General features: G+C 36.3%; 1 protein-coding gene across 1 annotated transcript; it reads left to right on the top strand.

The window, feature by feature from the left end:
- Positions 1-1,171: 1,171 nt before the first annotated feature.
- LOC127410199 (polycystic kidney disease protein 1-like 2) lies at positions 1,172-27,505 on the top strand. Its single transcript, XM_051645339.1, has 21 exons — positions 1,172-1,528; positions 2,688-2,846; positions 3,021-3,133; positions 8,256-8,318; positions 8,508-8,642; positions 8,769-8,872; positions 8,976-9,090; positions 9,524-9,652; positions 9,796-10,009; positions 11,795-11,976; positions 12,065-12,295; positions 17,460-17,561; positions 17,644-17,822; positions 19,444-19,578; positions 19,753-19,955; positions 22,773-22,957; positions 23,064-23,199; positions 24,215-24,410; positions 25,552-25,768; positions 26,333-26,417; positions 26,518-27,505. The coding sequence occupies exons 1-21, from the start codon at positions 1,204-1,206 to the stop codon at positions 26,562-26,564; spliced, it is 3,255 nt and encodes a 1,084-aa protein (XP_051501299.1). The 5' UTR covers positions 1,172-1,203; the 3' UTR covers positions 26,565-27,505.

Raw genomic sequence — 27,505 nt, 5'->3', positions numbered from 1 at the left:
AGCGAAGTCAAAACGTAATGCATGTGGAGGTGGGGTCTCAGGAGGTTAACAAATATGAAATTAAGTTGGTATTAAATGGTTTCAAGAAGCCTAATGAAGACTCAAGATGTGTCCCTAATAAAAAGTACCAAAAAGCACCATGGTTGTTAAGACATGTACAATGGTGGTAACATGGTTATCTTTAAAATACCTTGTAAATACAATGGTTCATAAATATGGCAATTATTCAGTCAACATGACATACACTATATGGCCAAACGTTTGTGTACACCATATGTGCTTGATGAACATTTGATTTCAAAATCTTAGGCATCAATTTCCCCCTTTGCTGTAATAACAGCTTCCACTCTTTTGGGAAGGCTTTCCACTATACTGTATGTAGTAACATGTCTGCAGGGATTTGCTCTCATTCAGACACAAGGCTATCAGTGATGTCAGGAACTGATGTTGGTCGATGGGGCCTGACTTACAGTTGCTGTTCCAGTTCACCCCAAAAGTGATCAGTGGGGTTCAGGTCTGGGCTTTGCCCAGGTTCTTCCACGCCAGACACAGTAAACCATTTCTTTATGGACCTCACTTTGTTCACAGGGGCATTGGCATGCTGGAACAGAAAAGGGCTATCCCCAAACAGCTGCCACAAATTTGGAAGCACACAAAGCCCAAGTCATTACATAAAGAAACATTAAGATTTTTCTTTACTGGATTTAATGGAGTAACCAAATTCGTTAATTAGAAGGGGGTGTCCACAAACTTTTGGCCATATAGTGTATATCAAAGTATTGCCATCACTGTACCATGGTACATCCACATTACTTTGTTCTTCTTTTTTTCTATTATATAACCTCAAATGAACAATAATACAGAGAATGAAAAAGAATCTCATCTTCTTTAGCGCTGAAAAAACACTGTACCTGATTTGAACCAACACAGTCTTTGGTTTCAAAATAAAGTGCCTTTATTTCAGAAATCTGTGATAATGGATAACAATGTAGGAGAGGCTTCTGAAATGGAGAGTCTTGCCTTAAAGTCAGATTTTGCATGTATTTGAGTGCCTGCTGCCATTTCCCTAATGAAGTTAGTTCACATTCACTGTTTTCACAAAGTGAGATCCTAGATTTGCCTAAGATGTACGTAGGCTCCCTGTTTTCCAGTCCACCCAAACTTCTTTGCTGGCGTGCAGGTCGTTGTCAGCTATCTTCAGTCATGGCTGTCTCAAAGCAGGTGCTCGTTTTTTGTTGGATTTCACTTGTTTTGATGCCACTTGTTACTTGTGAGGTTGGAAAAGAGGAAAATGGACTGCAGAAAAATGGTTATGGCAGGGGAGTTCAGGAGGATGTCAATAGGGGAATGGCATGTAAGATTAATGAAGAGTTTATGTCATGGGCTCAGGCACAAAAGAGCTGTGAAAATCGAGGGGGACATCTTCTGAGAGACATGAAGGAGATTACGGAGTGCTTGCAGAGCCTGTCCACAGGATCTGGACTGTTGTGGGTTGGTCAGGGTTTGATGAATAAAAATTCCATGAGTGGTGAGTACTGTCCACAAATTTCCATCTGTAGAGCCTCTGTACTTCACTATACGACAGGAAAGACCTGATCAATTCCAGCAACAAACAGAAAACTATCCACTTAAAAACCTTTTCTTATTGTCGTTAAACAACACAGATTGTACTGTTTGACTGGACTTTAGTCAGACTCTGATTATATTAATATATATATATATATATAAACAGTCCAAAACACATCTTCTGATTTAGAAGTTAAAACAGTGTTCATTCTTCTTTTTTCCTTACTGCAAATGGACATTAGAAAAGTAAGTAAATAAATAGTCCCTGCAGACTAATGCATTTGGGTGGTTGAGCCCTCTTTAGCGAAAAACAAAAAGGAAATAAAAGGAAATTAAATAAAGGCTTTTAAACATTTGTATTAGAAGATGTGCCTTGGACTATCATTGTTCTACTAATTAGATTGACAACTATATTTATATAGCATGCAACATGGAATACCACATTGGTTTAAGTGGTATTCTCATCTCATTTCAATATTTTGTATGGAGGGATTCATGTTTAGGTGATCAAACAAGACAAATTGAAGTTAGTGCAGTACTTAGTCAAGTTTGGATGGATGCCTTTATATATTGTTCTGTGCATTATATATCACTTACTCTTAAAAACAGAGATTCCAATTAGAACTAAAAAATGTTTTTTTATTTTATTTTATTTTATTTTTTTTTGGTAGAGGCTTTTTAAGGCCACATCCATACTAATCCATTTTTGCTTCAAAATTCAGTTTTCTAAAGTTATTGTTTCCCAAAGTATCCAGAAATGGAAAGCATTCTTGGTGAAGGAAAACTAAGTTCTAGTGTGGATTAGAGGCATAAATATAGCAAAATTAAGTGGCCTAAATTCCAAAAGGAACATTAAAGGAACCCAGAAACCAATAAGCTGATCTGAAGAACACATTATGTAACCTAATCTCCAAATAACCATATATGGAACTCAAAAACCCAATGCAGTTTAAAACGGATTTTGATGACAATATCCTAAGGTGCTGCAGAGAACTATTGAAGAACTTTTATTTTTTAAGAGTATTGGAGAAATGTGAATTTTATCTTTTTAAAATGTATTGTGGTATGTGGAATTATGTACTTCCTCGACAGTTGAAAAATATGTTTGTGTGTGTTCACAGACTCTGAGTTGACAAAACATGCCTCAGATTCCCCGATTAAAAGTAATGGCTATGAAGGCAGTAATCCAGATCAACTTGATTGCACCTACATGGTCACAGATCCATTTCAGCTGGTGGCCACACCCTGCAGCATGAGCTTAGGTTCCATCTGCATGCTAGGTAAAGAAAAATAACACCTCTTAACACAAACATAAAAAAAAAAATTGTTTGATGGTATGAATCAGAGTATCTAATGATCCTGAGAAAATACAGAGAAAAGAAGTACAATCACATTTGTACAAATTTTCTTTAAAATCGACACTAGGATGTAATACTGTAGTTTTGCCATTACAGATATAAACACACATGTGAATCCAAAAGAAGCAAAGAAAAGGAGCCGCAGAAGTGTCTTGGATATATTAAGCACACTGCAGTTACCTACACTAGATACTGTCACGCTGTTGAAGGTTGGTGAGATTTCTCAGTTTTAATATAATGTGGGTGTCTTTTGAGATCAAATATGTTTAATGAAAACAGATTTTATGAGAGTGTTTTAAGAAAACAAGCCTGGAAAAATAGAGGGAAAATGAAAGGTGGAGATAGGGATAAAGGTATGAAAAGATAAGAAGAAATATGATATACACGAATGATATACATAAAAATTAGGGCTGTCGATTTAACGAGTTAATTCAGTGCGAATAATTATACAAAATAATGCGTTAAAAAAACGAACACAATTAATCCTGTGCCTGGAGCTCAATTAGGAAAATTCCTGAGCAATTCAAGCTTGAAGACCACCTGTTTTCTCCAGGGGGCAGTAAGTGAAACTTCAGCTGTATAGTGCAGCTTATACAGAGAACAAACCACACTCACCCAGCAGACAGTACAACACGAGGACGCGTTATTGTGTTCAGAACACAGATTGATGGAGCACAAATCAGAAGTTAGGGATCTCAAGACATATTTTTCTAAGTGTTAAACTTACACAGAAACCTAAAAATGGTATGTTTATGACTCGACGCAACCAAAGTGAGATGCTCCAAAAGGTGTACATTGACGGGTCCCACTCATAATAAATCTCGGACTGATTGACAAATTCAATTGGAAAATGGATTGCTGTGAACTGTAGGCCAATGATTGGCTTATGTTCAATAATATGCAAATAAACAATAAATTGGGCTCTAAAGCCACATTTTGTATTGTTTATCAATGCTTAACTCCTCTGCCACAATAATGCAATGCATTTTATTGATCTGAATATAATTATTTTTTTCTTTTATATACAGTATATATTATTTGTAATTATTTAAATCTAACTATTTATAATTATTTCATCATTATATAATTGAATTATTGTTATTTAAGGGGCTTTCTCAGCAAACATTTAAATATATGATTAATTCGATTAATTAATCTGCACACCATATAATTAATTTGATTAAAAAAAAATTATCAGTTGACAGCCCTAATAAAAATGTTTGGCATCTTTGAGCCTGCTTGTTAAATTGCCAGTGTTCAAATCCCAGGGGTGGGGGTCTTAATGGGTATAAGGGATCATTCAGAAATGAAAATTCTGTCCTAATTTACCCTCATATTGTTTCAAATCCGTATGACTTTCTTTTTTCCATGGAGCACAAAAGGCAGTGTTTGGCAAAATGACAGCCTCAGTCACTATTCAGTTGTATTGTATGAGAAAAAGATGGCGACTGAGGCTAACATTATGCATCTCCTTTTGATAAAAAAATGTACGTGCTTTGTTGAATTAAAAAATCTGTCGAATTACTGCCCTGACATAACGTGATTGTTTTTCCTTTATCCAACTTTTTATCAGTAATCTGTCATTTCTTTTCTGTCGGAAAGTTCTTAACATGTCCAAACGCACAGTTTTGTTAAGCGTTTCGAGTTGGACCGACATCACGCAGCCTGTTCATCACCAAACTGATCTTACTGTGAATTCGGTGACAGTAGTTCGAAAGTTCTTCAGCTGAAATCGTTCTATACTTACTGAATTTCAAACTACTGCCCCCAGTGGCCCAAAGCTGGAAGTGTTGTTAAATGTATGGGCACATGTAAGCTCCAGTTTCTGGTTGAAATGTCAACAGAGAGGCACCAAAATCAAGTTTTAAAGCAAGTTGATTTTAATTGTAAATTATGTAATACAGTGTTCCCACTCATCCTGGAAAACCTGGAATTTTGCAATGCAGTTTTCCAGTCATGGAAAATGAGAAAAATACCTAACCCTCTGGAAAATAATTATTTGTCCTGGAAAATAATTTAGTGTAATAAAACTGTTTGACTATGTCGCTAAAAAGGATTTTGTAACATGTATAAAAACATGTTAACGATCGAGATTTAACAAGTTAATTCAGTGCGATTAATTATAAAAAATAACGCGTTAAAAAAACTAACACAATTAATCATGTGCCTGGAGCACAATTAGGAAAATTCCTGAGCAATTCAAGCTTGAAGACCACCTGTCGATCGATCGAGACTAGGGATAGGTGTCAAATACACAAATACGAATAATTTTGTCACTGTTGGCGGCTGTGCATTGTGAAACAACATTATTGGTTTACTGTAATAAACAAAGCCCTGTAATGTACATTCTATGCTCATCTTCTGTCATCTCTACTTAGCTCCGACTAAATAGTTTAAGTAGTTAAATTTACGGTAAAAAACTGGCAGCAGTGGTTGTCAGAAATTCACTCTAAAAAATACGATAACCACGCTTCAGGCTTTACGGGATGCAATTTTGATGCCTGTATATTTTACGGTGCATTACCGTTTATATTATTAAATGATATAAACGTAATAATTTAACCTTCTGAAACTGTAAAAATCTGCTTTTTACTTTATAATGTATTGTTACTCACCATAGTATTTACAGAAGAGCACATGATGACATGAAGTTCATCAGTAGTGGCCTTTCCAGGAGCAATGACTAATAAACATTTAAAGACAACACTCAGTGTCACTCACACAAACACTAAACACCATCAGGGTAACACATGTGAAATTAAAGTTATGTAATAAACATTAACTGAACTACATCAAATATAACACAGAACACCCCAATGTAGATAAGTGATTTTTAAAATAAGAAGAAACAACTATTCCCATAGAGTGATGTAGCCAGTTCAGGGATGGGGATTATTAGGAGGCCATGATTGATAGGGGCCAATAGGGGGAATTTGGCCAGGACACCAGGGTACACCCCTACTCTTTATAAGAAGTGCCTTTGGTTTTTTAATGACCACAGAGAGTCAGGACCTCAGTTTAACATCTCATCCAAAGGACAGTGCCTTTTTACAGTATAGTGTTCCCATCACTATACTGAGGCCACACAGACAGCAGGGTGAGCACCCCCTGCTGGCCTCCCTAATACCTCTTCCAGCAGCAACCTTAGTTTTCCCAAGGAGGTCTCCCATCCAGGTACTGGCCAGGCTCAACCCTGCTTAGCTTTAGCAGGCAACCCAGCAAGATCTGCAGGGTGATAAATAATCTGCGTGTGCTGCACACTTCAAAATGAATGATTGAAGCCGGCCGCTCATACACTGAAAACACATCATGATCATCACATGCACTCTCTGTGTGTTTAGTTGAAGACAGAGAGCAGCGCACTCTGTAGCACGAAGCACATATAGACTATATTTATTTAAATAAATCACAGCTTTTTGGGGTTTAATAATCACACTTGGCCATGAAGCAAACTGCTTATACGGAGGTAAGAAACTGCCGTTAAATACACACAGAAACACCAAAATAAAAGCTCAATTTAAATGGACATGTGAAATGTGGAAAAAAGACAAAAAATATTTTACTACTGTATAGTAATGTAATGTTTACTGTAATTAAATAATAATAATAATAACAAGGTATTAAAGAAATATCTCACATCTGTGATGTTCTGTTGTGCAAAACTTTATTTGACAAAAATATTTCCAGTGTTGTCTCAATTTTTGCTGTGAGGATTTTGTAAAAGCACTTAATTTGATAAAAAATTATGCAATGTTATGTTAAAAAAAATTATATTTTATTTGAATAAAGTGCTAATGAATTAATTTGATTAGACACCATTTTAATGATCAAATTTAATTAAGCTGTCGAATATGGAAATTCAGAAAAAATAACCATGCAATAACCACAATACACATCATGGCCTCTTGTGTGTATTTGCTTAAATATTACACCCGTTGGGCACATAAAATGTCCTGGAAAACTGTGCCTTGAAAAGAGTGGGAACCCTGAAAGAGCCATGCATATTTTACTAACCATATCTGTCAGTGGAGTAAAAATGTAATCTTAGAAGGAGAATGCAATCTCTGATCACTGATTATGTGAGTGTGATTGTTTTCTGGTTTCCATGGGACCAGAACACGTCTCAGAGGCTGCTGACGCAATAAGCTGTCAGCCGTGCCACAGGAAATGGTGAAAGCATTTAAATTGATGCAAAAATGTCTGATGGATAATGGTGCTTGTCAGTCATTCGGCAGAATGGGGTCGATATTAGGGTCCTGGAACATTCAGTAGCAACATGTCGACTTCCTGTGTGATCGTGTTGTCTTTGAATGATAAGAGTACTGTTACAAATTGTTAATTGATAACACAGCTTAAGTTTCTCTTTTGGCATTGAGGGAAAGATGTTTGCAAATAAAAACCAAAATTTTAGTCAAACTCTGTCGACATATGGCTTAAATTAGTTAAACAAAAAAACATTTTAACTTTTTAAGGTAGGCCTACGTCATAGTTAGTAGACTTTTAATCTAAAGCAATGTACAGTACACTGACTACATAAACATGCCCTATGAAGGTTGTGCCTTCAAGAGCACAATGGAGATATGAGATCTCAGCAACTGATCGTCTGTTTCAGAATGACACTTCCAACTCAGATCTTACTATGCTACCATCATCCCACTAGAGAACATAAGACTCAAACATGTTAAAGGTGCTTTAGCTGTTCTGCTTTCCACAAGACTGAGCCGTTGAATTAGCCACACCCCCTCCTTCCAAAACCCCACACTCCAAAGGGACCAAATGAGCCAGTCATGCAGAAATGTTTGTTAAAAACAACAGTAGCAAAATAGCGCCCTCAACTGCTAATTGTTATGAACAACATGGCTTAAAAATGGCAGTAAGTCTCAATAATTTGCTGAAACTACAACACTATGAGAACGTGCAAAATGATTGACAGATCAAAAGGGTCATTGTCCGTGGTCCGCAAACTCATTTTGAACTCATCTCTCAGGGAGCAGGCACATTTTTTGCATTTTTTTTTTTTCCATGAAAAAAATCACTTACAGCACCTTTAAATTTTAAGTAATTAAAAGTATAGAGCAGCAGATCCAAACCTTTTTTTTTTTTTTATCAGCTAAACCCCTATTATCTAAAATTCTTATCCTGAGATTTTAAGAAATATCCTAAACTTTCAACAAATATAATGAATCATATATTTAATCATTGTTAAAATATATATATATATTATTTTTATTATACCATCTTTAAAACTACAGTATTAAGTAGGTACAGTAGGTCTAGATGTGTTTTTAATGTCTTTATTAGAGCAGATTATAATTCTTGTGAATTTTGCAGAATACCAAAGATATATTGAAGGATTTGGAGACGACGACAGACAACATGTCAAGGGAAGACAGGGTGATGTATACATTATGAATATAATATTTCAACAAATTGCAAAAAAAAAAAAAAAACTCCACTGACAACATTCTCATTGCTTCAAAATCTTGTACACCATGTTCTGTTTGTCTTACTGTAAACATAACACATTGTTCTGCATTCTCTGCCATATTGTAACTCCTTTACTTTTACTTTTTTATCTGATAGAGGAAATACCTGCAAATTATATACGATCACGTAGCAAAGACCACCCCTAATCAAAACCAGATTGAGGAAATTATCAACAGCACTTCAGCCATGCTTCTATACTCACAAGAATGTGAATCTACTGACATGGGTGATGTAAGTGAAGTTAAAATATCAATAGGTCAAAAGATTGGGAGGCTTATTGTACCTCTCAAAACAGATGAATGTTTTTTTATTGTTATAGCTTTTCATTGATGGACATTTCTTTTATCCATCAAACAGCTCGAGAAACTCATTTCTCTAGCCGGTCGCATTTACGCGAAGGTTCTGGCCAATGCAGGGAACATTGCCAAGGAGCTTCCAACAGGCACCATTGTTGTCAACAGGTCATTAAATGAATGATTATCGGGTAAAGTTAGTATGTAAAATCATTTGTCTTTGATGCAATGCCCTCAGCATTCATAAAGCTCGTTCTCCGTGTCATCTTAGCTATGACTCCAAAAACCTGGGCGGAAAGGCAATTAGCTCACCGCGTGGGACATCATGCAAGTTGCCTTCTACTGCATTGAATAATTTACTGCCTACTGGGAATGTCAGTGTTCAGGTATGCTATTCAATGATGTTTCAAATCCCTGGTTTAATCATTTTAGAAGTTGTAAAATTATAAATAAGATAGCTTCAAGTCAACGTGAAATTCATTTGGACCCTTTTTACTTCCTTACTACACGTTCCTGGTCTTAATTCCATGTTTGTCTATATATTCTTTCATTCAAGTATACAAACTTGCTCTCCCTCTGCCAACTAATTTTACAACTCCTCCCCTCCAACCAACTGTCACAGATAGCCAACATTTCATTCCCCAGTGTATTCCATCTTATTAAATGTTCCTTTTCACTTGAAAATGCACCACATTATGGGGTAAAATGATTAGCAACATTTTAAGTTGACTTTTAAGTATCTTTCTATATGCCTGTCCCATTTTTTCCAAAATTACAATGACCTCAAGATGTCAGGATGATAAAACATTGTTATTGCAGCTCTTCGAATTTAATGAGAATCCAATGCTGGACATGTCAAACGAAAGCATCACAGGAACGACCTGCAGCTTTTCTGTGTCCAATACAAACTCTTCAGTTAAACTCTGGAATCTTACACAGAACATTGAGGTGAAAACTTGCAACTGAATCCATTTTATTATATATTAAAGTATGTGAAAACTTGAATTTCACATAAACTTGGACACAGAACCCTTTGACTTGCATATTATATGTATAATATGTACTGAATTGAATTACATCTTTTTGTGCAGATATATCTGCCTCGTCCTGATGCTGTTGAGCCCAAAGTTGTGAATATAACCTGGAAAAAAAAGTATGCTGTCACCACATCGTTCAACATCACAGATACAAATGTGACTGTGATTGTTACGGCAACACCGAATAAAAACGCAACTCTCAAGTTTAACCTGTACCCACCCCAAGACAGAAACTCCAGCAACTTTAGTGCTATTGTAACCATGAAAGGTGAAGTCTGAAAGATAAAGCATATAATGTTTACCCATATCATTGAAGGAATATTTTTACCATTATTAAAAGATAAAAAGAACATCATAAACAACATATTCTTTTACTGCATATGTAAACTTTAACAAAGTTTGATGTCTTTCTGGGTGAATCTCACAAAACCTGTCAAAAACATGCAGAAATGAAAGAAATAAGAAACTATGCTTAAAGTTTAAATGCTTAAAGAAAATTGAGCCTATTTTAGGACCATTAAGCTTTTTTATTGTGACATTAAAATCATTACAATGAAGCACATCCCCACCAAATGTTGTTACCGTAATGCAGAAAAACCTTATTCTTATTATTAAAAATCTTATTAAAAAAACGTTATTATTATAATTATTATTATTTAAAAAAAATTTATCAAAGGCAAAAACTAAATAATAAAAAATAAATAAAAATAAAATTACTACCGTTTTCTTATTGAAAATTTTATTATTCAAAAGCAAAAAATAATAATGTATTTTTAAATTTGTAATTAATTTAAATACATTACAATTTATAAAATTATTAAAATAATTAACTAATATACAATGATAATTTATAAAACATATACAAATAAATAGAATATATATATTAGTTTATATAATTATTTTTTTGTGTGTGTGTGTATATATATATATATGTACACACACAAAAAAACTAATTAATTATAAAATTTGTAATATAAATATATTATTATGTATAAAATAAATACGATTTTATACAAATGCTGTAGTACAGTAATGAGAATCTAATATGGATCACCATTGCACATATTTGGAATTACAAAAAACTCAAATGTTAACGACAGATTACGGTAATGTGTAATTGGTAAAAACATAATAAACAAAAATTTAATAATAATGAAATAAAAAAAAATGATGATGTATTTTTTAAATTGTACTGAATTTAAATACATAACAATTTATGAAATTATTAAAATAATTTACTAATATAAAATGATAATATATAAAATATATAAAAAATAAATAAAAAAGTTTTATATATATATATATATATATATATATATATATATATATATATATATATATATATATATATATATATAAATAATGTATGTATATACGTGTGTGTGTGTGTGTGTGTGTATAAACATACACATAAAACTAATTCATTATATAATTATTAATATAAATATATTATTATGTATCAAATAAATAATATTTTTTACTATACATTTATTACGGAAATGTGTAGTTAATAAAAATGTAATAAACAAAGTAATAATATGAAATAAAACAATTCTTAAAAACAATACAAATAAAATAATTTTCATAATTTAAAAAAATAGTCATATTATTAAAAAGCGTATTATTCAAAATAAAAAAATAATGATGTATTATTTAAATTGTAATGAATTTAAAAAACTTTCCAATAAAAATTATATATATATTCACAAATAAATAAATATTACAAAATTTATTAGAATTTATTTATTTATATAGTATATCTAGTATATCTAGTATAATAATGAAAATCTAATAGCAAATAAAATAGCAAATAATGCGAATTACATAAACTCAAACATTAACATGACACAATTTGGTAATTCGGTAATGAGTAATTGGGGGCCAAATGAGCTAAATTGTCATGAAAATAATGTCACAATGCAAACAATTCAAATAATTCTTAAAAATAAGCTTAATTTTCTGGATTCAAAATATACATTCTAATTTTATTGTATTTTTATTTTGGGGTGTTTTCATGAGATTCACTTGTCTCTATGCATTATTTGCACAACAGAGGGTTACCGCTGGCTGATCACCCCAGAGATGAGGGAGGGTGGTTATGGGATGTGGAAGGTGGCAGTGGAACCAGTGAATTACACAGCAAGTGACACACTGGTCATGAAAGTCTCTGTTTTTGTTACCAAGTGTGTGTTTTGGGACACAGATCTTGGAGATTGGAGTAGAGAGGGCTGCAAGGTAAGACAAATGCTTGAGTAGCATAGTATACGAATTGCACAGTGTCTTTATAATGTTTGTTAATTACTGTCTAATATCTGTCTTACAGGTTGGCTCCCTTACAAGGCCAAACTTAACTCACTGTTTGTGCAACCACACAACATTTTTTGGGAGCTCCTTCTTTGTGATGCCAAACCAGGTTGATTTGTCCCAGACAGCAGCTCTCTTTGCCACAGTCAATGAGAACTATATTGTGGTGGTTTTGCTCAGCTGCTTCTTTGCTCTCTACCTTATGGTTGTAATGTGGGCCTGGTATGCCGACCGCAAAGCTCTCCGAACGGTATGGTACACTCTTATATTTAGGTGCTCTCACTAAGAGAACATGCTTACTCACCATACCGAACATGCATACATACCACTCATATTGCATTCAAACTGTCAAAATATTATGAAATATAATCAACAATGTATTAACTACCCCCAACAATGTCAAATGACACGTCTTACTCATGGACTGCCATATTTCCTGTATATTGTTTGTATTGTTAGTGGTGTTTGTTAAGGCAAGTGTCACTATTAATATTATTCATACTTTGGGTTAGGGAATTTAACAAACCCCAACACTAAACTCCTGCACGTTTTTATTACGGACATGATTGATACCTTAAATCTTTCAGCTTGATGAAAGAGGTTTGCTATTACTTTTCTAAGTGACCAGGCTTACGATTTTGGCCTGGCAGATGATAAAATGTCAAAAAGCCTGTTGAATTACTTTGAAGGAGTTACCGGAGCCATATCTAGGGAGCAGAATATCATAGAGACTTTGGCATGGGCTCTTTTGACTTTGGCCAGTAAGCAACCACCTTGCAATCAAACAGAACACCTTAGTAACTGCATAGCAATGTAATAAAAGTAACTCACAACATGCTAACATTTGCAAAGCAGCACGCTTAAAACCACTTAAAACACCCTAGCAACCGCAAAGCAATGTGCAAAGAACAACCCAGAATACCCTAGCAACCATTAAAACATGTTTAAACCACTTAAAACACTCTAGAAACTGCATAACAATGCACTAAAATCAAACCAGAACACCCTAGAAAATGCATAGCAACATGCTTATAACCACTCAACACACCCTAGCAACAAGTAAGCAACACCTTGACAAACACCCACAACACCCTAGCAACAAGTAAGCAACACCTTGGCAAATACCCACAACACCCTAGCAACAAGTAAGCAACACCTTGACAAACACCCACAACACCCTAGCAACAAATAAACAACACCTTGAAAAACACCCACAACACCCTAGCAACAAGAAACACCTTGACAAACACCCACAACACCCTAGGGACAAGTAAGTAACACTTTGACAAACACCCACAACAGCCTAGCGACAAGTAAGCAACACCCTGACAAACACCCACAACACCCTAGCGACAAGTAAGCAACACGTTGACAAACACCAACAACACCCTAGCGACAAGTAAGCAACACCTTGACGAGCACCCACAACACCTTAGCGACAAGTAAGCAACACTTTGACATACACCCACAACACCCTAGCGTCAAGTAAGCAACACCTTGACAAACACCAACAACACCTTAACAACAAGTAAACAACACCTTGAAAAACACCCACAACACCCTAGCAACAAGAAACACCTTGACAAACACCCACAACACCCTAGGGACAAGTAAGCAACACTCTGACAAACACCAACAACACTGTAGCGACAAGTAAGCAACACCTTGACAAACACCCACAACACCCTAGCAACAAGTAAGCAACACCTTGGCAAATACCCACAACACCCTAGCAACAAGTAAGCAACACCTTGACAAACACCCACAACACCCTAGCAACAAATAAACAACACCTTGAAAAACACCCACAACACCCTAGCAACAAGAAACACCTTGACAAACACCCACAACACCCTAGGGACAAGTAAGCAACACTTTGACAAACACCCACAACAGCCTAGCGACAAGTAAGCAACACCCTGACAAACACCCACAACACCCTAGCGACAAGTAAGCAACACGTTGACAAACACCAACAACACCCTAGCGACAAGTAAGCAACACCTTGACGAGCACCCACAACACCCTAGCGACAAGTAAGCAACACTTTGACATACACCCACAACACCCTAGCGTCAAGTAAGCAACACCTTGACAAACACCAACAACACCTTAACAACAAATAAACAACACCTTGAAAAACACCCACAACACCCTAGCAACAAGAAACACCTTGACAAACACCCACAACACCCTAGGGACAAGTAAGCAACACTCTGACAAACACCCACAACAGCCTAGCGACAAGTAAGCAACACCCTGACAAACACCCACAACAACCTAGCAACAAGTAAGCAAAACCTTGACAAACACCAACAACACCCTAGCGACAAGTAAGCAACACCTTGACGAGCACCCACAACACCCTAGCGACAAGTAAGCAACACTTTGACAAACACCCACAACACCCTAGCGACAAGTAAGCAACACCTTGACAAACACCAACAACACCTTAGCAACAAGTAAACAACACCTTGAAAAACACCCACAACACCCTAGCAACAAGAAACACCTTGACAAACACCCACAACACCCTAGGGACAAGTAAGCAACACTTTGACAAACACCCACAACAGCCTAGCGACAAGTAAGCAACACCCTGACAAACACCCACAACACCCTAGCGACAAGTAAGCAACACCTTGACAAACACCAACAACACCCTAGCGACAAGTAAGCAACACCTTGACGAGCACCCACAACACCCTAGCGACAAGTAAGCAACACTTTGACAAACACCCACAACACCCTAGCGACCAGTAAGCAACAGCTTGACAAACAACCACAACATCCTAGCGACAAGTAAGCAACACTTTGACAAACACCCACAACACCCTAGCGACAAGTAAGCAACACCTTGACAAACAACTACAACAGCCTAGCGACAAGTAAGAAACACCTTGACTAACACCCAAAACATCCTAGCGACAAGTAAGCAACACCTTGACAAACACCCACATTATCCTAGCGACAAGTAAACAACACCTATACAAACACCCACAACATCCTAGCGACAAGTAAGCAACACCCTGACAAACACCCACATTATCCTAGCGACAAGTAAGCAACGCCTTAACTAACTCCCACAACACCCTAGCAATAAGTAAGTAACACCTTGACAAATACCCACAACCCCCTAGCGACAAGTAAGCAACACACTGACAAACACCAACAACACTGTAGCGACAAGTAAGCAACACCATGACACACACCCACAACAGCCTGGCGACAATTAAGCAACACCTTGACAAATACCCACAATCCCCTAGTGACAAGTAAGCAACACATTGACAAATACCCACAACACCCTAGCAACAAGTAAGCAACACCTTGACAAACAACCAAAACACCCTAACGACAAGTAAGCAACACCTTGACAAATACCCACAACAGCCTAGGGACAAGTAAGAAACACCTTGACAAACACCCACAACATCCTAGTGACAAGTAAGAAACACCTTGCAAACACCAATAACACCCTAGGGGCAAGTAAGCAACACCTTGATGAGCACCCACAACACCCTAGCGACAAGTAAGCAACACTTTGACAAACACCCACAACAGCCTAGCGACAAGTAAGCAACACCCTGACAAACACCCACAACACCCTAGCGACAAGTAAGCAACACCTTGACAAACACCAACAACACCCTAGCGACAAGTAAGCAACATCTTGACGAGCACCCACAACACCCTAGCGACAAGCAACACTTTGACAAACACCCACAACACCCTAGCAACAAGTAAGCAACAGCTTGACAAACAACCACAACATCCTAGCAACAAGTAAGCAACACTTTGACAAACACCCACAACACCCTAGCGACAAGTAAGCAACAGCTTGACAACCACCAACAACACTGTAGCGACAAGTAAGCAACACCTTGACACACACCCGCAACAGCCTGGCGACAATTAAGCAACACCTTGACAAATACCCACAATCCCCTAGTGACAAGTAAGCAACACTTTGACAAACACCAACAACACCCTAGCGACAAGTAAGCAACACCTTGACGAGCACCCACAACACCCTAGCGACAAGCAACACTTTGACAAACACCCACAACACCCTAGCGACAAGTAAGCAACAGCCTGACAAACAACCACAACATCCTAGCAACAAGTAAGCAACACTTTGACAAACACCCACAACACCCTAGCGACAAGTAAGCAACACCTTGACAAACAACCACAACAGCCTAGCGACAAGTAAGCAACACCTTGAAAAACACAAACAACACCCTAGCAACAAGTAAGCGACACCTTGACAAACACCCACAACACCCTAGCGACAAGTAAGAAACACCTTGACTAACACCCACAACATCCTAGCGACAAGTAAGCAACACCTTGACAAACACCCACATTATCCTAGCGACAAGTAAACAACACCTATACAAACACCCACAACATCCTAGCGACAAGCAACACCTTGACAAACACCCACATGATCCTAGCGACAAGTAAGCAACACCGTAACTAACTCCAACAACACCCTAGCGACAAGTAAGCAACACCTTGACAAACAACCAAAACACCCTAACGACAAGTAAGCAACACCTTGACAAATACCCACAACATCCTAGTGACAAGTAAGAAACACCTTGCAAACACCAATAACACCCTAGTGACAAGTAAGAAACACCTTGCAAACACCAATAACACCCTAGGGACAAGTAAGCAACACCTTGACAAACACCCACAACACCCTAGCGACAAGTAAGCAACACCTTGACAAACACCCACAACACCCTAGCGACAAGTTAGCAAAACCTTGACAAACACCCACAAACACCCTAGTGACAAGTTAGCAACACCTTGACAAACACAAACATCTTAGCGACAAGTAAGCAACACCTTGACAAACACCCACAACACCCTAGCGACAAGCAACACCTTTTGTAAAACACCCACAACACCCTAGCAACAAGTAAGCAACACCTTGACAAACACAAACATCTTAGCGACAAGTAAGCAACACCTTGACAAACACCCACAACACCCTAGCGACAAGTAAGCAACACCTTTTGTAAAACACCCACAACACTCTAGCAATAAGTAAGCAACACCTTGACAAACACCCACAACACCCTAGCAACAAGTAAGCAACACCTTGACAAATGCCACAACAGCTTAATCTTGTCTCTTAATTAATCTGGGTTAATGTTAATTTAATAAAAATACTATTGTTCATTGTTTGTTCATTTTAGTTCATTTTCCATTAAGTAATGTTAACGTATACAGCTTTTAATGTTAAAAAAAGAAATTATCAGTAAATGTAAAACATAACATTGTCTAATGTAACAGAATTTCAATGCCTTTGGAATATTGATTCACCTTAATTGTAGTTACATATCTTCCTTTTTATAAACACGGAATACTAAAATGTGGACAAATATTTGTTCCCAAAGCGGAAGATGACTCTTTTGGAAGACAACCATCCATGTGCCCAATACAACTACCTTATAAATGTGCAGACAGGCCACAGGAGAAAGGCAGGAACCACTGCAAAGGTGTTTATATAAAGTATGGTCATCTATATATATTTTCTGTATAATGAAGGTGCATTTTTAAAACCCTTTTTTTTTTTTTCAGGTTATGGTGACACTCCAATTCGCAGAAGGGGCGAGTGAAACGTACAATCTGTCTGACCCTGAGAAACCTATGTTTGAGAGAGGAGGGGTGGATGTGTTCCTGCTGAGCATTCCCTTCTCTCTCGGAGACCTGCAGAGCATTGATATATCACATGACAACTCTGGAGGGAACCCTGATTGGTAAGTGTTTGTATGTTCTTTCTTTTGCATGCGTTTTCTTATTTTTGCATAGTAAGCTAGCAACAGAGTGCACTTGACAATGAGCTGATATGACGTGTCACTTATGTGTCACTTCATGTCCTTTTGTATTTTATCACATCTAAAATATTCACAAAGTATATATAATTTATAATATATATGATATATACAGTATGATATGTGTACGTGTGTGTGTGTGTGTGTGTGTGTGTGTGTGTGTGTGTGTGTGTGAAATAATATATGAACAAATATCATATATGAATAAACAAACAGATACATAAGGATAGTTGGCACTGAATTTCTAGCAGTGAAAAAAGTGTGCCATGTTATGTTGAATATGTAACTGTTTAAAATAATATATTTATTTGTACTTTCAAAAATTTATTTTTCACACCACAGGACTGTGAACTGCAAAAAGCTAAAAGGTGATTAAAACAGTGAAAAAATTAAAAGACATGGTGACCATAAAAATAGACACTTTCCCTTATAAAGTACATTCAAATAAATTATTTGACAATCAATCAATAATTGCTATTTTTCCAAACGTTTTGCCAGAAATTTATTGAAACTTCAAATGAACTGAAGTTGTAGTGATACTTTGGATTGAAAACCAAAACCTTTTAAAAAATTACTTGTATTTGTCACACCACAGGACTATTTAAGTGAATTGCAAAAAAGCTAAAAGCCAAAAGTTGAATAAAATAGTGGAAAGGAAAAAAAAAAAAAAAAAAAAAAGGAAGGTGACCAGTTACAGCACCTATACAAACACCCACAACATCCTAGCGACAAGTAAGCAACACCTTGACAAACAACCAAAACACCCTAACGACAAGTAAGCAACAGCTTGAAAAACACCCACAACACCCTAGCGACAAGTTAGCAAAACCAGTGACCAGTTACAGCACCTCAAAATATATATTTATATAAATTATTTGTCAATGATTAAAATAAATGAAAATGCTTTACAATACGGTTCTATTCATTAACGCTAGGAAATGTGTTTGGTATCATGAACAAAGAAAAATGATTTTGTACAGTTGTTAATTAATCTTGGTTAATGTTAATTTAATAAAATACTATTATTCATTATTTGTTCATTTTAGTTCATTTTCCATTAAGTAATGTTAACGTATACAGCTTTTAACATAAAAAATGTATCAGTAAATGTAAAAAATAACGTTAACCAATATTTATAAATGCTGTAAAAGTATTGTTCATTGTTAGTTAATGTTAACTGTTGCACTATTGAAGTGTTAATTAATAAACTTTTTCCAAACATTTTGCCAAAAATGTATTAAAACTTCAAATAAACATATATATATAAATATAATATATATATATATTAAAAAAATACAAGTTACTATTATACTTTAGACTGGAAACCAAACCCTCAGTTTATGTGTGATAGTTCTTGAAAGCAATTTGCAAAGCAATACTGAACCTGTTCAATTCATCAAAGAATGTCTAAAACACTAATTTCACCCTCAAAACGTATCCTTCAATAATCTGTGATGGAATAATGGGTGGAGAAAAAAAATGCATTTTAGTGAGCTTTTAAATGAATTATTTTGCATATGTCCCACATCACGAAGTGTTTCTTCAGGTATCTGGACAGAGTGACAATGCAGAATTTACAAACTCAGGAGGTCACACACTTCCTGTGCCGCACCTGGCTGAGAGGAGACATGTGCAAGAGGACCTTCAACTCTGCCATGAACAATGAAATTGCAAGCTTTGGGTAGGTACTTGACCTTAAAGGGATAGTTCACCCAAAAATTAATTTTGGAACAACAAGAGGGTGAGTAAACGATTGCAGAATTTTCCATCTAAGGTGAACTATCCCTTTTAAACTTACATTTTAAAAAATGTGATTACTGATGCATGTACTTTCTCTTGAAAACCCCCATTCCAGCAATATCTTCCAGACCCGAACATCCTCTGGCTTCCGGGACGAGCACATCTGGGTGTCAATAGTTGACCCCCCGCGGCGCAGTCCGTTCACACGCGTTCAGAGAGTGTCGTGCTGTATGTCTCTGCTGCTCTGCACCATGGCCATTAATATCATGTTCTGGAACCTACCCACTGATGCAGAGTCTCCTGTCATCCTGAAGATAGGTCAGACAGCTTTGGGGCACTTTCAAAATAGAGCCTTTGATAACATTCAGACTTTCATCTTTTGGAATTATTTAATACTTAAATGTGATATTTCAACACCATGATATTTTTTGTGCAGTGTGTCATGTTTTAGACTAGAGAGATATTTGTTTATTTATATCTATCAGATATTTTTGCATCATGTTGTAGAATATGATTATTATATCAGTGTATTTTCATTACATGTGAGCATGTACAATTACATAATGCAATTTATATCATTTATATCATTTATAATATAAATTTTAAATAATAATTCATGTTAATAAATAATACATTGCCTAATTTATAATAATACACAGTGGGGTTCTAAAGTCTGAAACCACGAGTGATTCTTCTATATTCTGCATTTTTTTTATTTTTATTATTATTACAAATTATATTATCAGCCTAAAAATTTGATTGAAATGTTGAATTGAAAAATGAATTTAAGTCCAGTATCTTAAAAAATAGTCATTCATTTTGTATCATAACATTGGTTTTAATCTTTTAAAAATCCTAAAACTTTCTATTTTATTTCCAGGTTTAAATTAGATTTTGAATCCCAGATTTTCAAAGTGGATTATGGAGTATAATATTATACTCCCAAAAATATTTTTAAGATATATGCATTTTATTTTTATAACACATTTCCATCATATTGAATTGATTAATAACACTAAAATATTTAAAGTTTTTTAAATTAATTTGGCTTAAGATTACACTATTCAATTTGATGGAAATTTAATAATAAATAATAAACAATTATCATTTTTAAATATTATAATTAGTAAACAATTATGTATATTTAACTCTTAATTGTTTAATTATTATTTCATAATATTATATGGAAAACCATTTAAAAAAGTATTTAATCCTATTTTTAAGATTATTTTTAATTCAATTATATTAATTATATTTATTAATAAATAAATAATAATTTAAATATATTATTTATAAATATTGTATTGTGAATTATTACAAAAACATCATTCCCTGATGGAGGGAACGAGACGTTGTGTCGATGTAGTGACACTAGGGGTCACTCTTGAGAGCCCCAAACACCTCAGATCGCGCCAGCTGCGGCCTTTTCTCTCTATGTTTTCTCTCCACAGAGTATTCAGTTATTCGGCTGGGGCCATTTTAACGGTCAATATATGCGCCGGGGAAGATGTTCTTTTCCTATCTTATTCTTTCCGGGGGAAAAGACCCCGCGGAGACCACATCCTGCCCAGAGGGGAGGTAACGTGGCAAGCACGTCATGTGGTTTCAGAGCCGCACATGGAAGAGATGCGGTGGTAGGTCCTGCCTGAAAGGGGAGGAGCTCTACAAACACGTCGACCGGGACAGAGAGGGCTCTGTCGAAGGGAGACGCAGGTCTGCCGACAGGGGGACCGTACTGCGGAAAATACATCACAGGGGGTGGGGAGGGGAAAGGTGCTCTTTGGAGGGAAAAGGTGCTATACGCAAGCGATACACCCAGCCAGCTGTCCGTATTCCCGAACTTACCTGTTCGTACCTGACAGAACACGGGATGAAACCGGCTCAACCCGGAGATTGTAAAATCTCGAAGGTAAAAAGGTGCCCTCCACGACCTCGTCAGCTCGTCGTGCACTTCCAGGAAGAAAGGGACCGAGGGGGGGTGTGGCTGTGAGTGGCACCCCGAACCCAGGAACCAATCATCTAGCCGCGAGGGCTCAGTGGAGAGTGGAAGGTTCCACTCCAACCCGACACACGCGGCGGCCTGAGCAAGCATGGCGGTCATCTCGCCGTCAGCCTCAGACTGGGCAGGCCGACCCAATGGTGGCAGCCCAGTCGAGTCCTCAGTGTCTGATATCGCCAGTACGCTCTCTGATGCAGCGATCGAGCACTCATCCCGCTCTGGAGCTCCGAAAGGGACACTAAGCTGGCCCTGGGGTGAGCTGGTCTACTCTCGGAAGTCGCCGGGGGCAAACAAGCATGCTGGGGAATGGGAGGTCCGTGGTGATTTACCCGGCGGAGCCGCGCCCATTGAAGACCCCAAATCGCCTCCAGCGCCAGCCGGGCTGGCTTCGTACCCAGAGTTAAAAGGCACGGGGGTCGGCTAGAGTGGCTTTCCCCCAGAAGAATGAAAGCCGCGACCGCAACATTTGCCATGGTCATATTCTCGCAATGAGAACATGAACCATCCACGATCGCTACCTCAGTGTGATCGCTGCCCAGACACGTGAGGCAGCGCCCGTAGCCATCAGAAGATAGCGACTGCATCCAGGAATCACACAAAGACGGAAAGGCATCTTTATAAAGATGCGTCTTTAAAAAGACGTTCAACATCAATGTGTGTGCTCTAACAGAGAAAATATACTCTTTAGCAGGAATATACACTCTTTTAGTGCTGTCGAAGCGCCCAGGGGCGAAATCTGCACTCGTCGTGCAGAAGGAGAGAAAGCCGCTGGAAATGCACCGTATATCCAACAGCATACGCTTCTTAAGAGGTGAATGGAACAGCAGTAGTAATCAGCTCGCTGATAGTACAACCGCTCAGCTCTGAAGAAAAAATCTGAATGAGTAGTTGCAAGCCAGCTCCTTTTATACCCGTATGTCCAGGGGAGTGGCATTCAAATTTTCATTGGCCTTTTCTCAAAGATCTGAGGTGTTCGGTGCTCTCAAGAGCGACCCCTAGTGTCACTACATCGACACAACGTCGAGTGAGTGACAGAAGAGTGACAGATAATTTTTTTTGTATTTAATATCATTTTAAAATGATCAAAATCATATGAGTGCTTTTTTACTGCAATTTTAATTTCTTGGATTTTTCAGGCTCTTTTAAGCTGACCTGGCAGGAACTCATGGTAGCAATCGAGAGCGGCCTTTTCATGTTCCCCATCAACATCCTCATCATTACGATCTTCCGTCACATCAAGCCACGCATTCTCCTTAAAGAGAAGAAGACCCCCAAGAGTACAACACCAGCTGCTGTGGTGTCCATGGACACCATAATTAAGGTTCTTGTAGCAATACTTCTGTCACATTATAATTGCTTTCTATAATAATACTCGTCAGTGTACATAATATTCTGTTATAAGTGCTCTGTTCTGTTCTGACTATTAGGAAACCATCGAGCTGTTGACTCACCTCAGTAAAAGCCCCAAAAACATGCTGGCCGCCAAAGAGATTAGACCGGAGACGAGTGGAGATCTTTTCTGGGCTCTGAATAAAGTGCATGACGTCATCGAAATTATGCAAGGTTCTTTTACCAGTATTGCATTTTATTTCATTTCTAATGAAAATGAATTTAATATTTAGCATTGTGTCAAAGTCGTTTACAGATTTATATAGTTAAAGAGATTTCAGTTGCTTGAAAATTGTCCATTTTAATTGAAACCATATATTTGCTAACGTTCTCCTATACGTTGACAAAATAAACTTTTAGCATATACATGATTTTAAAAATGTACACTCTGTCTTTGGGAAAAAAAAAAACAAAAACAAATGAAAATTCTGTCATCATTTACTCACCCTCATGCTGTTCCAAACCTGGATGACTTTGTTATACAGAAAGTGCATGCTACTCTTTTCGGTACAATGAAAGAAAATAGGGATTGTGTCTGTCAGGCTCCAAAAACAACAAAAAAGCACCATAAAAGTAGTCCATGCTAAAATCTTCTGGCATAGTTCTCAGTCTCATTTGCCTTTGCACATATTCAAATATGGTGCATGAATATGTCAATGAGGCCAAATGCCATTGGCTGTTGCATGTGTTGTAACTAAACGCAACACAGCAAATTTGAATATGTTGAAGCACGAATTAGATTTAATGGCTATGGTTTTATATGTGTTTGGAACAACATTAGTGTGAGTAAATGATTACAGAATTGTTGTGTTGTGTAAACCACTCATTTAAATCCTGCTATTAGTCAGACACATTACATTATAATGGTTCGGTTTATAATGGTGGGCTATGTCATTTCTGTGGCACTAGTGGCACCAAATGGAATTGCAAAAATAATGACTGTTTTTCAACAGGTTTCCCGAAAACACTACCTTTGTGTTCCGTTGGTCAGGCAAAGAGATAGTCTTGCTCTAAACCCAAGCTAAGATCTCTAATATCCTTTTGAAATATGAGTCATGAGTAATCGACCTTGACATAATGCTAAATAATAAGTACACATTCATTAGAAATATTTGAACTAGTTCTGTTGCATATGCATGTTTTCAGTATGCAAGGACACATGATAACTCGGTTACATGTTTACACTCAGTTGAAACTGTTGGCGACCCTCACTGGTCTTACTGCAGCCGTTTTGTGTTCTACTCACTGAGCCACCTTGCTCATCTACTGGAGCATGTGGGAGAAAAGGGCTTTTTCCTCAATGAAGAGCTTCGGCAGGCACGTGGAACAGTGGCTATTCTGCTGAAGAAGGCGGAGATAGTGTCTCTCAGACACACTCCGCAAAGGTCAGCACAGTCACTGCTGCAAATACTCTTAAACATCCTAAAAATGCCACTGAAATATCAAAAATACCCCAGATATTTAAAATGTATGGGTCAAAATGTCCTTGTAGTGAATTCCTCTGTTTCTTTCTTTCTTTTTTCTTTTTTTTTTTTTTAAACATTTGATATATTTAATAATATTTGTATTAGGCCTACAGTACCTACAGTAGTTATGGATTTAGTTTGGGTTTAGTGCCTCTGCAGATACTTTAGTGACCTGTAGCTGTCAGATATCTGAATTCACTCAAAGAAATAAACTTTGAAGACATTCAATGTGAAGAAAACAGAGATTACATTAAAATCTACAGTTATTTACAGATACTTTTTTGTTTATTTTTATAGGTCATAGTTTCAATAATTGTTTAATATTTATATACAATTAATTGAAGTTCAATTGAAGTATTTTACATAAATGAGCAAAATGTGGTATTTTCATACTGTTAGAATATATATATAAATACATAAATATTTATATATTATAAATATATTTTATATATTTTTTTAAATAATTTATGAAATGTAATAATTTCAATCAAATGTAATAATTAATAAAAACACATTGTAAATATATATAATATTAAAATATAAAATATCTAAAAACAAAATATTAAAATGTTATATATAGAAATACACTATATATATATATGATATTTTTTTATAGTTTAATATTATATATTATACTTTGTTAAACTAAATGGGTGGTACATTATTCAATTTAACAAGAGAACAAGTTATTTTTGTTATTTTGGTGTTTTGATCTTGCATATTCCTCAATGCTATTTCCCCACACTTTTTTCCCCAACCTTTCTAATCCATTTCCCCAATTAACATCAGTGTATATATATATATATATATATATATATATATATATATATATATATATAGTGCTATTACCCCACACTTTTCTTTCTTTCCCAACCTTTCTTTTTATTTGTTTCTGATCCATTTCCCTACTTTACATCAATGATTTTTGCATAAACTCTCCTGCTGCTTTTAATCTCGGAAGTGTTTCTTTGAAAAACACAAAAGGCAGATGTCTGTTCTGAAATTCCTGTGACTCCGCTGACAAAGCTATAGTTTTTTTGTGTGTGTATATTTGTTCCAGTACTCCAGTTGTGCAGGTCCAGAAGAAGAAGCAGGGTTGGTGGTTACCGTGGTGGTTCCTGTTTGTTGGTTGGTTCCTACTCTTTGCTATGAGCGGGATCTCCACTTTCTTCACTCTATTGTATGGTTTCCAGTATGGCAGGGATTTGTCCATACAGTGGGTGATCACCCTCACTCTGTCTCTCGTACAGAGCATCTTCATCTTGCAACCTCTTAAGGTAAGAAACAGTGATTGCTAGGGTATTTTTCACGAGAAAAAAATCAGAGAAGTAGGAAAGTAAAAGGGCTTGTTCACTCAAAAATCGAAATTCTGTATCATTTACTTATGTTGCTCCAAACCCGTATGGCTTTCTGTCTTCAAAAAAGAAACATTGTGAAGAATGTTTACACGCCTTTTTTTCCATATATATTTTTTGTATTTTATTTTGTGGGCTTTTATGCTTTTTTATGCATATTCAAACTTGTTGTGTCGAGATGCGTTACGCCAAGTTTGATGTCAGTGACACGAAATGGCATTGGTTCTTGCTTGTTATGTAACCAAATTTGATGTGCTAATTTTGAGTTGAATTTGAAATGGATTGAAAGCATGAGATTGAGATTTCTCGTATGGAAAAGTACAAAAAACAATGGAAGAAAAAGTCATGTGGGTTTGGAATGACATCAGGGTGAATAAACGATGACAGAATTTTCATTTTTTTTTCTCCATTTATTCTCATTGCTGTATCAGACAAACAACTGAGATAATAAAGATATCTTTATTTGTGGTTGTTATGAATTTACAGGTGATATTTGTGGCAATCTTCTTCGCTATGATCCTGAGGCCAGTAGCTATGGAGGACAACGAGGAAGTGGAACTACTCCTGCAGGGTGAGAACATGCACACCAAAACACAAAATAACTTGCCATTTCAGAAGAGTCTTTCCAAGCATAGCCAGTGTCTCACCAATGTTTTATTGCCATTTAACAGAGCAAAAGGAAAAATGTGAGGAATACTCTGGAAGAGCAATATCTTGATTACTTTTCATCTGATTCAAAAACAAACGGGAAAGGAAGACCTTTATCTGAGACGTCACCATTTACCAAAGTCACTCGGGCCAGTTGTTATCTAGATGTTGGTGTTGGGAACAGTGGGTGGGCCAGTTTCACATATATGTGAATTATTGGTTTCTCACTGTATCTTGCAGTTTAAGATCAATTTCCAAATCTGTGTAAGCAGAATATAATTGAACAAAACTTTGTATGTAGCAAATATATTGTCTAAGTGATTTAGTCTATACTGTTACTGTAACAGTAGCCTATGGTTTAACATGCTCATCAGGTTTTTCTTTATTTAGTAATTTGGTAAGAAAAACCGATTAAATCACAAAAACGGCTCATTTTAATACTATGCATGTTATGACAATACTTGTAAAAAATAAATAAATAAATAAAAAATATATTACTTTTAAAATGAATGTCAGAAACAGAAGAAAAAAAATGTTAATAGAGCTAGATTTTGGTGGTCAATCTCATTCTAGACAAAACATTTTGTTTAAATGATTAGAAGAGCAGGTTCTCATTGTACTTCAGTTTTCATCTGCTTGCTAAATAGTACCGTTGTGTGTCTGCTGTAATTGTTGAGCTGTAATAATGAAGCTATTTAGCATAATCTCACACTGTGAGGCTACTAAATGTGGTAATAGGAAACTTATTTTTTTCACATGTGTATCATATCAGGAACTATATAACATGCTAGATAAAACCCTGTATATTCACTACTGTACTTTAAATAATTCCCTTAAATGCACAAAATGTATTGTAGCATACCTTAAATAAATAACCCTTGTTTAAAAGACACTCCAGTGCGTTTCAGTGTATCAGTCAAAATATACTTGACATTCAATGGAATTCCAGTCATTAGTAAACTGAAGAAAAAATAAGAAAGCCAAATAAATTGTCTAAAGTCATGTAATTAA

Source organism: Myxocyprinus asiaticus, chromosome 2 (genome assembly GCF_019703515.2).
Source record: "Myxocyprinus asiaticus isolate MX2 ecotype Aquarium Trade chromosome 2, UBuf_Myxa_2, whole genome shotgun sequence".
NCBI lineage: Eukaryota > Metazoa > Chordata > Actinopteri > Cypriniformes > Catostomidae > Myxocyprinus > Myxocyprinus asiaticus.
This window is presented reverse-complemented; position numbering and strand designations above follow the sequence as displayed.